The sequence below is a fragment of the Dama dama genome, chromosome 5 (genome assembly GCF_033118175.1).
Source record: "Dama dama isolate Ldn47 chromosome 5, ASM3311817v1, whole genome shotgun sequence".
Lineage (NCBI taxonomy): Eukaryota > Metazoa > Chordata > Mammalia > Artiodactyla > Cervidae > Dama > Dama dama.
Genome location: NC_083685.1, coordinates 18,298,293 through 18,312,605, shown reverse-complemented (window position 1 = coordinate 18,312,605; position 14,313 = coordinate 18,298,293). Strand labels below are relative to the sequence as shown.

General features: G+C 47.9%; 1 protein-coding gene across 3 annotated transcripts in view; it reads right to left on the bottom strand.

Annotated features, from left to right (window-relative positions):
• HVCN1 (hydrogen voltage gated channel 1) overlaps positions 1-13,475 on the bottom strand; it is a 30,990-nt gene extending 17,515 nt beyond the window's left edge. The window contains exons 1-3 of one of the 3 annotated variants that reach the window (XM_061141922.1): positions 13,140-13,474; positions 12,981-13,063; positions 8,230-8,269 (exon numbers count right to left, since the gene is read on the bottom strand). In XM_061141922.1, the coding sequence (XP_060997905.1) occupies positions 8,230-8,250 (21 nt within the window). In that variant the 5' untranslated portion in view covers positions 8,251-8,269; positions 12,981-13,063; positions 13,140-13,474. Of the gene's footprint in view, positions 1-8,229; positions 8,270-12,980; positions 13,064-13,098 lie in introns of all 3 variants that reach the window. The other 2 variants (XM_061141923.1, XM_061141924.1) reach the window with 2 other exon arrangements.
• Between the last annotated feature and the right edge of the window lie 838 nt (positions 13,476-14,313).

The following is a 14,313-nucleotide window of genomic DNA, read 5'->3' as shown; positions in this document are numbered from 1 at the left end:
ACACTGGTAAGTTCCTTAAATGCACTGTTTCATTTTAATTCCTAACAACACTCTGAGGTCAAAGTCATCATTTTGGGTCCGGGTGAAAAAGGTGATATGTCCAAAGTCACACACTCAGAAAATGGCAGAGCCAGGACCTACCCTTGAACTGGGCTGTATGACCTGAAGGCTGCCATGTTACAAGATACGGCTGAGAAAAGGCCAGGCAGGCTGTGACCGGAGATCTACCAGCTAGGAGGGTGCAGTGGGTTGAAACACGGCTGTCCCAAATCCATGTCTACCTGAAACCTCACAATGTCACCTTGCTTGGAATAGAAGCCTTTGCAGATGTCAAGATCTTGCTGGGAATTCCCTGGAGGTCCCAGTGGTTAGGACTCCCGGCTCTCATGGCCCAGTGCCTGGGCTTCAATCCCTGGTCAGGGAACTAAGATCCCATAAGGTGCATGGTGCAGTCCAAAAAAAACAAAAACTTGACATAAAATCATGCTGGATTTAGAATGGACCTTAAATCCAGTGACTAGTGTCCTTATAAGAAAAAGAGGGGGGACTTCCCTGGTGGTCCAGTGGCTAAGACTCTGCGCTCCCAATGTAGCGGGGCCATGTCTGATCCCTGGTTGGGGAACTGGACCCCATATACTGCAACTAAAGAGCTGACATGCTGCAACTAAGACTTGGCACAGCCAAATAAATAAATAAATGTTTAAAAAAAGAAAAGAAAAGGAGGGGACACTCAGAGGAGAAGGCCATGGGAAGATGGAGGGAGAGATTGGAGTGATGCTTCTACAAGCCAAGGAATGCCAGAAACCACCAGAAGCTAGGCTTCCCAGGTGGTGCTAGTGGTAAAGAATACACCTGCCGATGCAGAAGACTAACAGACTCGGGTTTGATCCCTGGGTTAGGAAGATTCCCTGGAGGAGGGCATGGCAACCCACTCCAGTATTCTTGCCTGGAGAATCCCACGGACAGAGGCGGCTGAAGGGCTACAGTCCATAGGGTTGCAGAGTCAGACACAACTGAAGCAACTTAGCAAGTACGCACCAGAAGCTAGGAGAAATGGAGCCGACCCTCCCTCTGAGCCTCCAGAGGAACTGAGCTGGCCAACTCCCTGATTTTAGAACTCTGACCTTGAGGAATGAGAGGATAAATTTGTTGTTTTAAGCCATCTGGTTTGTGGTCATTTGTTATGGCAACCCCAGGAAGCTAAGACAGAGCAGGTGTGGTCAAGTCAGCTCAAGGGTGCCACAGACCAAGTGCTCTCTCCCCCTTTATGTTCATGGGCCACACACCCGTCCCGCACTCCTGGGATGAAGCAGGCTCCTTTGGAGGTCAACAAAACCACTTGGAAGAAGCTTCTTTTTGCTTGCAGCGTATCGGCCACTTCCATGTCCTCTTGCTCTCACTGGACGCCGGCAATAATCCTGAGAAGTTGGCTGGGCAGGGAGAGGCAGTCTCTCCATGCTACAGAAGGGGAAACTGAGGTTCAGGGAGGAGAGATCTACTGCCCAGAGTCACCTGATGTAGCAGGGTGACAGAAGTGGAGGAAGGAAGGCATGTCTCTGTACCACCTGGTGGGCATGGAAATGGGTACGCCCTTCTTAGGAGGGCGATGAAGCAGTTTCTTTCATCTTTTCAAAGGATATTTGAGTCTCCCCAATGTGCCAGGCATGGGAGCAAAGAAAGGATCAGCCTTAAACTAGTTTCTACAAACTTTTAAATGTCCGTATTGTTTGACCTGACACAAGGGACGCACACACGAGCACAGACACTCACACATGTACTCACTGCAGTCATGTTACAACCTTAAGGTCCATGGTTAAATATGCTGTGGCAGACCCACACTATGGAATACCACACAGCCATGAAGAATGCCCTACATCAGTGTGGCTTCAGGGACTGACACAGAAATGTGTCTCTCAACTATGGTCAAGTGAAAATCGGCACCGTACTAACTCTAACCCTAACCAGACCAGAATGTATAATTCCATGTTTGTTAAAAACAAATGAACAACCCAAACCAAACTGTTACTTCTGTGAAGCAAAAGGGATTGGGGCTGGGTAGGAAGCTGAAGAGAAACTTTTTTTTTCCCTGTTAGGTTTAACAATAAGAAATAGCCATTTTTGGAGTCAGATCTAACCTACAGAGAACAAAGGGTGAGGGGAGAAGGGAGGAAGAAAATATATGTACACACACACACACATCCAATATATACATAACTGAAATCCCTAAAAAAGAGAACCAAAATGATGGAACAGAATGGTTCAAGATATAATCCAAGAAAACTTTACTGAAACAAGACTTCCTTAAAAATTACCATTTTTATAGATCAAAACTGGTAGAAACCAACAGTTATGTGGTTCAACCTAATATCTACCTGTTTGTTGTTTTAATTTCTTGCACTGAGAACTTGTTCATGTACAGTTTTTGAAAACAAACCTAAGTAGTAAAGCTGACATATGAACTCAATTCTACTAGCTTTGTTCTTTCTGAGATGCTCTGTCAATGAGAGGAAAACATGCCAGAAGAGCTGATTTTTAAAGCAACAAGAATGATGATATTGAAAGAAGTGGAATCAAGGTTCTGAGATGCAATCCTCCCTCCCTCAGTAGGGGAAAATGAGGACTTGCCACATGGCAATCACCACCATCCAGTGGACAGTCGATGGACTTGCATCTCTTACCTTCTGGGTCCAGGGAGTCTTAACATCCACCCAGGCAGGGTCAGAGATGTTGTCCCAATCCCTGCCTTCCCTCTCTCTCCCACAAAGCTCACCTAATCACTAAGCCCTGTGCATTTTAGCATCTAAATAACCCTTGAATCCATCACCTACTTCTGTCATCTTCTGCCACCTCCCTGCCCCAGCCTGCACATTTTACTTGGAAGATGTACCAGCCCCTCACTGTTCTCCCCATCACTCTTACACTCTTGTCAACAGCCTGACAGCACTCCTTGAAACATAATCATGTCACTCCCTGTGCAGAAAAGGCCTGGGGCTGTGGCCTTAGAAAAGTCTGCCTGGCCCCTGGCTGGAATCTGGGAACTTGTATTTCAGTAGGGTTCTCATCTGGTGAGAACAGCTCATTGTGCTGGACTGTTTTTGTAAAAGACATTGTGGTTTATGTTGAATACCTGCTTTCCTCAGGGTAGACTGGAACTTCTGGAGTTTGGAAGGCACCCATGTGATCACCTCTCAAATAAAAACCTTGAGTGCTGAGTCTCTTAACAAGCTCTCCCCCCCAAAAAAATAAAATAAAAAACAAGCTCTCCCAGCAGATAACACTTCGCGTGTGTTGTCACAACTTGCTGCTGGAGGAATTAAGCAAGTCCTATGTGACTCCCATGGGAGAGGAATCTGAAAGCTTGTGTCTGATCTCCCCTGGACTTCAACTAATGTACCTTTTCACTTTTCCTTTGTAAAAACCTTAGCCATGAGTGGAACTGTGTGTGGAGTCCTATGAGCCCTCCCAGTGAATCACTGAACCTGGAGTGATCTTGGGGCCCTCATTTGAAACTCTCCTTGGGATTCCCACTGATTTTAAGGACACAGGGAATTCCCTGATACTCCAATGGTCAGGACTCTATGGTTTCACTGCTGAGGCCCCAGGGTTCGATCCCTGGTCAGGGAACTGAGATCCCACAAGTTGTGTGGCATGGTAAGGCAAAAAAAAAAAAAAAAAAAGACCAAAGTGCCTTCCCGAGACCTACAGTCATTGCACAGGCTGTGACCTCTGGCTGCTTATCTGATCTCACCTGTCACTGGTCTCTGGTCTGGCCACATGGTCTCCATTAGCCCTCCATACTCAACATGTTCCTTCAACCACAGGCCCTTTGCACATGTGATTTTCTCTGTCAGGAATGCCATCTTGTCATTTTTCTTTGCCTCCTGCAGGAGGTCTCTCTCAAGCACCCCAGCTCCAGGAATCTGACCATGTACCTCCCCTGTTGCACTCACCCATGGCCCATACCTCCCGCAATAAAGACGGGTGCACCCATTTGTATAATGGAGTCTGCTTCCTCCCCAGCTTCTCATTAGGGGGCTGGGTGGGTGGGCCCCTGCTCATGCTACATTCTCCACAGCCCTCATGCCTGGAAGACTGCAGGTTCCCACTAAACATACGTGGAGGGTGGACCAAATCCCTCGAGCAAATCTCTCCTCCTGGGGGACTCCTGCACCCCAGCCGGTCACGTTCTCTTACCACCACCTCCCCACCCCCTAGTCCCCAGGGATTTGTGTTCTGAGGAATGCCTATTTTTAAAATCAGGGAAGTCTTTAAATAAGCGTAGCAGCTTTTCCTTCTCTAGGGTGGGGAGGAAGTTTGAGGTTCATGAAAATAACCACCGCGACGGCTGACTAGATTGTGGGGTGGGGGGGTTGCTGCTTGCAGACTGAGAAGCCTGACCAGCAGCCCAGGTGCCCCCAGAGATGCATTCTCCAACTTTCCTCTCCATTCCCTCTGGGTCAGAATCCCTCCTGCCTTGATGGAAGAGTCTGTTGACCTGGCAAAATGATCATGAGGCTGGGGAGGCGATGCGGGAGTTAGTATTTAAGGTAGTGCAAACTGCAGAGATTGGAACTATCGCCAAAGCACCTGCCATTTTCTGAGCTCTGTGCAGAAGCCCGTGGCAACACACAGCAACAACTTTATGAGGTGGAGACGGAATCCTCTTCATTTATAGGTGCGGAGACTGAGAACAGAGAGGCCAAGCAACCTGCCCCAGGCCACACAGCCAGTGAGATGTAGAGCTCAGATTCGGAGCCAGGCTGCCTGGCCCAGAATCCCCTCCCTCCCCCATGACCTCCACGAACGCTGCTCGGGACTCAGCTGGTGAAGAAGGCCAGCACTGAGTCGGGAGTTCAGCCCGGTGTTTCTCAACAAGAAACACATTTTATACCCTGCCACTTAGGACACGCTAACATATATACATTCTATAATCAACATTAAAGTTAATATGTGAGAGACTTAAGTTCTCCACTCTGTTCTATTTTTTAAAAGGCTGATTGAAGCCCATTAATGGATTTCAGGAATCACCAATGGGTTGAGTCTGAAACACATGGGTACAGTAGGACGTATTTTGTCTGCTTCCCTGGGGGAGGGAGAGGATAGCTGTTGGAAAGCTCGCAGTCCTGCCCCAAGTCTGTGATTTGGCCATGTTAACTGGGAAGCATAAGTCAGGCTGCTATTTGTGTTTTGAAAGCATAGAAAGAAATGAAAGCATAGAAGGAAAAATATATAGTTACCCAGCTAGAAATTAGGACCTATCACCAATATGACTGAATCATCTGGGCCATCCCTTCCCCCAACATCTTAGTGACGCTTCAGCTGTGGAAAAGATGAGATAAACAAGAGTTCAGGGCGCCCCTCTTTCTTGCCCCACTGTGGCTCAGTCCTTGGAAGGAGGCCAGTGCAGCTGCAGTTTAACCAATGGCTCTCAGACCTGCTGCACATTGGAACCACTTGGATGCTTTAGAAACAAACAAACAAACCCCAGTGCCTGGCTCCCAGGCCCCAAGACTGTGATTCAGTTGGCCTGGAGTGGCCTGGGTGGTTGGGATCTCCAGTGTGCAGTCAAGGTCAAGAACCAGCATCATGAATGAACCTGGTGCCCCCGAACACCTTATGAGAAAGGTGCCAAAGGGCCACAAGGATTTCTAAGCACACCCGGCAACCAGGTTGCCCAGATGTGGCTGGTGACAGGTGACTGAGCTGAGGACTAGGTCAGTTGATGGGCCGAAAACCCACTTGATCCTCATGACGGCGTCAGCAGCTCCTGTGTATTAGGACGGCACGCTGCTACGTGCTCTCCAGGCGCCGTCTTGTTTGATCCTCACTGTTCCCATTTTACAAAAAAGGAAAAGGGAGGCTCAGAGAGGTGGGCAGGGGCAGGGAGGGCCTCTCAGGAGGGCAGCTGTCCAGAGCCTGCTGGGGGCCCCTGTGATTAAGAGCCGGCTACAGCAAATCAGGTCTGAACCACGGCTAAAAACCCCACCAGCTTCTCCTAAAACAGAGCTATTTTGCTCCCTAAAGCTAGAGGGGCTGGATGATTAAATAGCTCCTAAATGAAATCCTATTAAAACAATTTTTTAAAAACATAATTAACTTCATTGGGGTAAATTATTAAAAGGAATGTGTTTTTGAACCAGTAAGAGGCTTATTTGCTCTAAGTGGTTCTGGTCCAATCTTCCCTAGCTGCTCAACAACGTGGCTGGGACCACCCCTTGTTTTGGCCTCTGTATGATGAAAGACAGGCTCCCACGCCCAGGGGTCCCCTGAGGTGTGTCCCTAGTTCTGCATTCCAACACACTGCTTGCCCTGATGTTTCTGTATCTTCACCCCCACTCCTGCGACCTGTCCCTGCAGCCAGACCTCCTGACCCACCCGGATCCCCAAGTTTTACCTGCTGTCATTCACCCTAATGAGCAGACCGTCACTTCACATCTATTTCTTTTAGTATTACTATTGTGAAAACATGAGGAAAAACAAATTCATAGTTCCAACACACCAAATTTATCATCTACTTATCTACCCATCTCACTCTCTAATCTGTCTTTTACAATTATAATCAAAGGCTGCAGGCAACTTTGTATCTTCCCCCCCACTACTTATATGCATCAGACTTATGCCTCTTTAATGGCCAAGGTTTATTAACCACAGAAGTCAGTGTTCTCATTATTGTATTTTCTGATTGTTCATTTTTAGCATCTTTATCACCAATTCAAAGGCCCCATTTTTGCACATGTCAACATTTCTGAAATCTGTCCTACAACCGCCCAGTGCCAGTGCTGGGTCACATTAGATCACAGTGAACAGGCGGGCCCTTTTCTCCTTCACAGCACATGAAATCATGATACATTGACAGTCAAGGGCATCTTACAGACTAAGAAACACATACGTTTCTAAATTGTGCTGTAAATGATACTTTTGCCTTTCTGTGGGTTGTTTCCTTTCCCGTAAGTGAGATGACCAGGTTTGATTATGACCATTTTCATGACTCCTGATACACCCAGTCAAGTTTTTTTCCAGCAGTTGTGTGGGTTGATCCAACCCCTCGTGAGATGCAGCAGAGAGCCAGTTTCACCACAGCAAAACCATCATTGAGAATTTCCGCTTGCTTTTTTGTTTTGCCTAGTAGGGAGCGATAAACAAAGGAAACTGTTCCATTTGCCTTTCTGTGAGTGGTAATCATAGCTGGAACTCAAGGAGCACCTGTTACTGGGTGGCAGGCACTAAGCTTACGATATCTTATCAGGAATTGCCACAACAACACGGAGGGTGATCGTCATCCTCTACTGGAAATGCCACCAAATTTCATTAATGCAAAGATGGACATTTCCCCCTTATTTCAACATTTCTGAGATCAGAATTGGTAGCATGTTGTAAGGGCCATTGGTCACTTCCCCCTCCCACACTATAAACAGCTTTAAATCAGAAATACTCTTACAATTAAAGAGGCCACCGATTTGACAAAATGCAAGATCATCACCATCGTCCCATAGTCCTCTGCCCCATTACTCTGCTGCTACCCTGAGCCTCTGGCGCTGCCCTGACAACTCCACCTGGCCAGGCCCCTAGAAACTCCAAGAGAACAGCTGAAACAAAAGCCAACATCTTTCTACCTTGCTCTACCTTTCACAACCAGTCTCTTCAAATCGAACAAGCCTGCGCCCCAGATATCAAGGACAGAATTTATTAGTCCTACTCTGGACAGCCGCACAATACAGGAGGCAGAGCATTTGCTTTGCCATCAGGCTAGGCTGGAAGCCCATTTCTGCCACTTCCTGTGTGATCTTGAGCAAGTAGCTTTCCTTCTCTGTTCCCAAGTATCTCTACCTGTAAAATAAATGGTCGGGAGGAGTCCTGATGAGCTCAGTATTGTCCTCGCATTCTGAGACCATCGTCTCCTCAACTTCTCTGGATGAGCCTTCAGGAACAAGGGTGGTAACTTGGCCCCATTTTCCAGATAAGGAAACTGAGGCTCAGAGAAGTGAAGGGCGTGACCAAAGGATAGAGGGCTATTAAAATGCAGACCTGGGCTTTGAACAGTCTGTTTTTGATTTTGAGGCTATCTTGAGGTTCCTCCCATAGCTTTCACCTCTGTGACTTTAAACACTTTGGTATGGTGCAAGCACCCTGAACACGTGTTTTCCCTCCATCCTGTTAGAAACATCAAACAATTATCTTCTCAAGGCTGGGAGGTCCATTAACTCTGCTAGTCCACCTGAATTAATTTACCTTTTCATTCCAGGCAGCCATCTTTCTGTCTTCTCAGGATCTGGAAAATAAGAAAACATTTGTCCAGATCTGTCATCCTGCCAGCATTTGCCTTAGTATGTGTTTTCCAACACTTTCTTACAAATTATTTTTAACTTGCTTAAGTTAATAGTGTCTGAAAACAGTAAATAGTAAAGTTCAAGCCATATGTAGAAGGATGACCTCCTGAGTATATACATAAAGAACTGAAAACAGGCACTCAAATACATACACACAAATATTCACAGCCAAAAGATGGAAACAATCCATGCCCATTATCATATGAATGGATAAGTAAAAGATGTTATATCTATACAATGGAGTGTTATCCAGCCATAAAAAGAAATGAAGTACTTTTGCAATACATACAAATTATCGAATCATTATGTTGTACATCTGAAACTAAGTTGTATGTCAATTATATCTTAATAAAAAAGAAAGAAGATACGAAGTACTGACACATGCTACAACATGAATGAACCTCTAAAACACTATGTTAAGTTAAAGAAGCCAGACACAAAATGTCACATATTACATGGTTCCACTGATGTGTAATATCCAGAATATGCAAATCTATACAGACAGAAGGCAGACTGGTGGTGGCCCAGAACTGGGGGAGAGGGGAACAGGAGAGTGACTGCCTAATGGGGACACAGTTTCCCTTTGAGGTGATGAGAATATTCTGGAACTAGATGGAGGTGGTAGGTGTACTACATCAGGAATGTATTAAATGATACTGAACTGCTCACTTTAAAACTTAATTTTTAAAAAATTTAATTAGATGTGCATTTCACTCCAATTAGGAACCAGGCAGACATATGTTAGTGTTGAGATTGCTCTGGAAAGCAGCAAGGAATCTAACTAAATGTTCACCACTGAGGGTCTGGTCAAGTCAGTCACAGTACATCTATGGTACATCCAGTACTGTTAAATGTCCATAGGTGGATGAGGAAAGATGTGAGGAATATAACAAGTCTCCCATCACTTTGTAGCATAATATGATCCCATCCATGTGAAAATATGATATATGCATAAAAAAAATCTGTTAGGGATGGAGCTGAATTCTTCACAGTGGTTACTGCTGGAGATTTGAGGGTGTGGTGGGTATTCTCTCTCTCTTGGCTTCTTTCTGAAAGGTCTGAACTTTTACAATGACTATGTGTGACTTCTTAAAGCTTATTTTTAATGTAGGTGACATATACAGTAAAAAAAATTAGACACAAAAAGATATACTATGATAAGTCTTTCTATTCCTCGTCTTCCCAGAAACATCCTGTCCTATCAGTTTCCCATGTAGCCTTTGGAGGTATTCTATGTCTTCCCAAGCACAGTCTTATTTATTCTTTTTTCCCCTTTAAATGTGAGCTCTCACACAGCTCTGAATCTTGTTTATTTCCCTTTAGGGTGTGGGAGGCTGAAGGATGCCCTGCCCAAAGATGCACGGTCCAAATTCCCAGAACCTGTGAATGTGCCCATTTACATGGCAAAAGGAACTCTGCAAGTGTAAGGAGATGAAGGACGTCAAGATGGGGCATTATCCAGGTGGACCCAGTGTGATCAGAAGGGTCTTCACAAGTAGAGTGAGAGAACCAGAAGAGGAGGAGATATGATGACAGAAGCAGGGACTGGAGTCAGAGTGAGATTTGATGTTATGCTGCGTTGAAGATTGAGGGAATGGGGTTATGAGTAAAAACAAAATAAGATATAATGGATAGCTTGTGGGAAGACGCTGTGTAGCACAGGGAGCTCACCTAGAAGAGTGAAATTGGCAGGTGTATGTATACACAGCTGATTCGTGTTATACAGCAGACACTAACACCGCAAACTAAGTGCGAAGCAATTATACTCCAATTAAAAATCTAAAAAATAAGTAAGGGCAGCCTCTGGAAGTTGGTAAAGGCAAGGAAACAGATTCCCCTGTAGGAGCCTCCAGAAGCAACAGAGCTCTGCCAAGATCTTGATCTCGCCATACCGTGACTGATTTGGGGCGAGAGACCCCTAGAACTGTAAGATAATAAATTTCTGTTCTTTTAAGCCATCAGATTTTCGATCCTTTGTTACAGTGGCCACAGGAGACTAACATAGTGAGCCAGAGACTGTCTTTCACAGGACGTTCAAGAGCAAATGCAGCCTTTGGATGACTGCGCGGGATTCCCCTGAGGGAGTGTGTAGTTCCCACTAGCAACCAACATTTAGATTGCTTCCCAATCTTTTGCTGCCCCAGCGTTTCAATGAATAACCTTATACGTTGTGTCACGCAGTTGTTTCCAACTCTTTGCAACCCCGTGGACTGTAGCCCACCAGGCTCCTCTGTCCATGGGTTTCTCCGGGCAAGAACACTGGAGTGGGTTGCCACTTTCTTCTCCGAGGGATCTTCCCAACCCAGGGATCAAACCCTGGTCTCCAGCATTGGCAGGCGGATTCTTTACCATCTGAGCCACCAGGGAAGTGCCTATATGTCATGTACTACTTTTATAACTTAAAAAATATTAACATTTTGAAAAAAAAATCACGAAGACTTAAAAAAACAAAATAAAAAAGAGTTATTTCTCTCCCCAAGGTAGCACGCTCAGGGCACAAGGGACTCTCGGTTTCTTGCTGGTTGACTGGCAGAGCAGCCTCTGCAGTCAGCACAGCTCACCTGGGTGTGTTCCTGTTCCAGCCCCTGGGGGTTCTCACCCTGCTCATGAGATGGGGCTCAAGTGGAACCACCACCACAAGTGAAGGTGAAGGGAAAAATTCAGGTGCCCTGGAGATTTCCTTCCTCCGCAGGACAGGAAACAGAACTAGCGCATGCATAGAAAAACACCCAGATTCACTCATTCAAGCAACGGAAAATTTAAACGTGCCATGACCTCCCCATTATACTAGACAAAATAAAAATGAGAAAAAAAAAAAAAAGCCCCATGCTCATGGGACTGCAGGGAAACTTGCACATACTGCTGGGGATAATTTTTCTAAACAGCCACCTGGTAATAAGTGGTGTATGCCTTTAGGATGACCCTTGACTGGAACACACCAGTTTGGAGACTGTGACTCAAAAATCATTTGAACCTGAAATTATCACAACATTGTTAACTGGCTATACTCCAATATAAAATAAAGTTAAAAAGAAATTTGAAAGCAAGAAAAAAAAGTGCAATTTGGATCACACTGTTTTAAGTATAGTTGGAAAATGGCTAGAACCTGATAACAGCAGCAAGGTCCCATGATAGGGAAAAGCTGAAGGCAGTAGGAGGAATGACAATTCTGAGGTTTGTGTAGAAATGTAGAAAGAAGGTTGTTAAGCAACGAGAAGCAGAACTATAATGGTTGCGCACACTGCCTGCAATTGTACAGTTATCAGAACTTTTACTCAGTGCAAGGGGCTTTCCGGGTGGCTCAGTGGTAAAGAATCTGCCTGCCAATGCAGGAGACACAGGTTTGATCCCTGGGTCAGGAAGATCCCCTGCAGAGAGGAATGGCAACCCACTCCAGTATTCTTGCCTGGAGAAATCCATGGACAGAGGATCCTGGTGGGCTACAGTCCATGGGGTCACAAAGAGTCAGACATGACTTAGCAACTAAACAACAACGACAACTCAGTGCAAGGCATGGCCCTGGCTTCTGGGGAATCCTAAGTGAAGAGACAAGAAAAAGGTCTGGGCCCTGGTAAACTGACATTTTAGGCAAGAAACACATAAATAAGGTAACATCACTTGGAAGGAAGAACAGTAATGCAACAAAGGGCAAGCAAAGAGTGGAAGAGGACACCAGTATGGCTGCAGTGAGCAGAGGAATGAGAAGAGTCAGGAATCAATCAAGGCCCAGCTGTGCAGAGATTTCAGAAGACAGTGCTGAGGGTCTGTGGGTGAAGGTGGGGATGCAGAGGAGTGACCAGATTCACAATATGCTGAGGCGTAGGACCTGCGGCTGGCTGAGATGGAGGGGATTAAGAAAAGAGCAGGTTTTGGAGTAAGAATACCCTAGGCCTTCCTCCTTCTTGCTAAGCTGGTGCTGAGGGCGGGATCGGGGACTACAGGGTAGTTCTGGAATTGTGCAAGCCTCAGCCTGAAGATTTTCAAAACCCTGTCCCTGCTGGCCTTTCCTTCCAAGTCAGAAAGGAAGGTGTCATGGTCCCCAGCCTTGGTCTTACTCAAGAAGCTTTCAGCTGCTGGTGCGGCTGCCGAAAACACTGCAGATCTCAGATAGCTCTGAGCGACTTGGGGTTGCAGGACAGAGAAGTGCTCTCAGATGGGCAGAGACGGGTGGAAACGGGGCCCAGCCTGAGTCAGGCACCGGGCTAGGCCTTCACACCAACCATCTCATTTAGTCTCCTCAGCAAGGTTCTGAGGCAGGTACCAAGCTTAATCCCGAGGTTAAGGATAAGCAAAGGAAAAAGACAAGGAAACTGAGGCATGGAAAATTGAAGTCCCATCGCTAAACCTGCAAAGCGCCCTGTGCCCAGCGCCGGTGCTGGTACAAGCCTGGGAGTTTCTGGACCAGGGGGCTGCACCATGCCTCCTCTCTGGAGTTTAACCTGGCCCCCAAAGCACTGTTCTTATTCCTTGGCACCCCCTACCCAGCTGAAGGATTTGCTGTCCATAAAGTTCTTTTTGCAGTGATAAGCAGGTAGGCTCACCCTGGCCTCTTCCCCTGTTCCCAGCACTGGTCTCTCCCTGCCGTTTCCCAAGGGTGTAGGACCCAGGCAGGGCAGGCCTGATGAGTAAGAGGACTTAGGTGTTCACACCGACCTGGGTGAGTTCCGGCTCTGCCTCTGTGGGCGGTGTGACCCCCTGGCGAGTAACTTGGCTTCCTTGAGTCTTGGTATCTTCACCTGTAAGAGGGAGACAAGGATGGTACCTAGCTCACCTGTTGCTGCTGCTTCATGGCATGTGAGGACGTGAACGCACCTGGCCCAGGGAATCACTCCATACAAAAGGGTAGCTTTCGTCCACACCCTCGTTTTCAAGGTGAGGTGCACGCTTTGTCTCCTGTCCTTCCCCTCTATAGGGGGCCCCTGGGTTATCACTGCCTGCCCGCGTTGCCCTGAGCTGGGAAACGCTAGAACCGAGGGCAACCGGGCACCCTTGGGATCCCGCGGGGGGTCCCTGGGAGGCTCGGCTCGGGCTGGGAGGGCTCGAAAAAGGGTCACGCGCCCCGGGCCAGCCCCGGAGCACTTACCCTGCGCCCGGCCTGCCCGCGGCCACCGCAGCAACTGCGAGCTCGGGCGTCTGCAGGGCCGCCCCGCCCGCTCCTTCCTCCCGCCCCCTCCTGCCGCCCGCCCTCTAATAACTCAGTCCGCGGCTGGCAGGGAGCTCCGGCCCGGCTCTCGGCTCCCTCGCCCTCGTTTTTGCCTGTCTGTCAGTCTCCCCGCTGGTCTCTGCGCCCCCCTCCACCCCCCTCCCCGCTCCTCAGGCCCGAGCCTGGCCTGGCCCTCCTGCAATCCCGCAGACGGACAAAGGTCCCGCCCGTGGGAGCCAATCGCGAATCACGAGAATCCTGGCCCCGGAGACCCTAAGGGGAGGGGCAGGAGGAGGGAGCCACTTCCTTCCTCCGACAGGGATGTATTGCCCGCGGGTCCACCCCTTCCCCACCACACACTCGGTGAAGCCCGGCTGGCTCCGGTTCGCTCCCTCCAATCCCCCCTCCCCAATTCCTGATTACTTAAGCGTTAGCTGAGTGTCCCCTGCACAGTATCTGTAGGCAGGGGGTGGAAGGTGGGCAGAATGCCCTAAGTGGGTGGCCAACTTCGGAGCTGTCAGAAAGCCCCTGGACTGGGGGAGTGGATGAGGCTGGAGGTGAAGAGGAGGTGCTGGCATTGACAAGAGGGAGGAGCCTTCCGGCCTGGAGGCAGAGCGCACCCTTGCTTTGTGACTAGTGCTCACCCCCTGGCTCAGCTGCACCATTCCTCCCCTGCGGGCCCTCCCTCTCCCAGACTTCCCCAGGACTCTGTCTAGACCTTCTTTCTGAGATGGTTCACACTGGTCTCAGTTACTCCGTTAGCCTCCATCTTCCCCCAAAGTATCACTGGTCCCAAACTTCCAAGACCTGAAGGCATCTGTCTTCTACACACCTCCCTGCTCC